Here is a 1282-nt window from a genome sequence, read left to right as displayed (position 1 = left end):
ATGGCGTGCCCCTTCCTTGAAGAGCCAGTAGATCGTGAAGCCCAAATTCTCCGCAGAGCTCTCCGCCGGGAGAGAGTGATCAGAGCGCGTTTGGACATTTTATCATTTCCTGATGATTTTCTGTGCGAACGTTACCGTTTCTCAGCACAATCTATAAGTTATTTGGATAACATCCTCAGGCCATATATTACGCATGTGACACATCGCGGACATGCTCTCAGTTCATTGCATATTATTTGTATTGCACTTCGGTTTCTTGCAAACGGGAGCTTTCTGTATAATATTGGTGACGCTGAGCACGTTTCCAAGGCTACCGTCTGTCGGGCAGTCAGGAATGTTACAGTTGCACTGAAACGTCTCCTGTACTCGTTTGTGGTGTTCCCCGGTCACAGACCCACAAGATTTATCAAAGAGGGATGCCACAAAATTGCAGGTATCAGGATGAACAAAACTTAATTTATGATGTGGTGATACTTGGACTACTACTTAAATTGCACATTTATTTTCAGGGTTCCCAGGCGTGATTGGCTATACAGATGGCACTCACATTCCAATCATTGCTCCTTCAGTAAATGAAGGAGACTATGTGAACAGGAAGTCTTTCCACAGCATTAATGTACAGGTACATAGTTCCCTGTAGCATGTCAAACTAACAAATTATTTCATTATAGTAATGGATGCTAATTTGTGTTCTCTGCACTGTGAAGATCATATGTGATGCTGCCAACATTATCACAAATGTGGAAGCCAAGTGGCCAGGCTCTGTTCATGACTCACAAATATTCCGTGAATGTACACTGAGCACAAAATTTGGACATGGTGAGTTGAGAATACTTTAAAATATATAAAGACCAATTGCTTCAGGGACATTTGAACTGAAGTGTATCCTTCTGTCTTAGGAGAGTTCACTGGCTACTTGCTTGGTGATAGGGGGTATCCATGTTTACCCTATTTGCTTACCCCTTACCCTGACCCTGAACCGGGCCCACAGCAGCGATATAATCTGGCTAATTGCAGGACAAGAGCCAGAATTGAAATGACTATCGGAATGCTTAAGGCCCGGTTCCAGTGCCTGCAAAGACTCAGGGTCACCCCAGAAAGGGCATGTGACATTATTGTGGCATGTGTGATTCTTCACAACATTGCCACAATTAGAGGAGAACACTGTCCTTCTGAACCAAACATCAGCAGTGATCCAAACCATGAACATCCTGACCCTCCCACGGACATACAAGATGGAAGAGCAGTCAGAGACACCATATGTCACAATCATTTCCTTTGA

General features: G+C 43.8%; 1 protein-coding gene across 1 annotated transcript; it reads left to right on the top strand.

Annotated features, from left to right (window-relative positions):
• Nucleotides 1–1282, top strand: LOC308398335 (putative nuclease HARBI1; the record flags this gene model as incomplete). Its single annotated transcript, XM_080884910.1, has 4 exons — nt 1–433; nt 510–622; nt 708–819; nt 900–1282. 4 exons carry the CDS (start codon nt 1–3, stop codon nt 1280–1282), a joined length of 1041 nt encoding a protein of 346 aa, XP_080741036.1.

The sequence above is a fragment of the Rhamphochromis sp. 'chilingali' genome, assembly GCF_963969265.1.
Source record: "Rhamphochromis sp. 'chilingali' genome assembly, chromosome: 6".
Classification (NCBI taxonomy): Eukaryota; Metazoa; Chordata; class Actinopteri; order Cichliformes; family Cichlidae; genus Rhamphochromis; species Rhamphochromis sp. 'chilingali'.
This window is presented reverse-complemented; position numbering and strand designations above follow the sequence as displayed.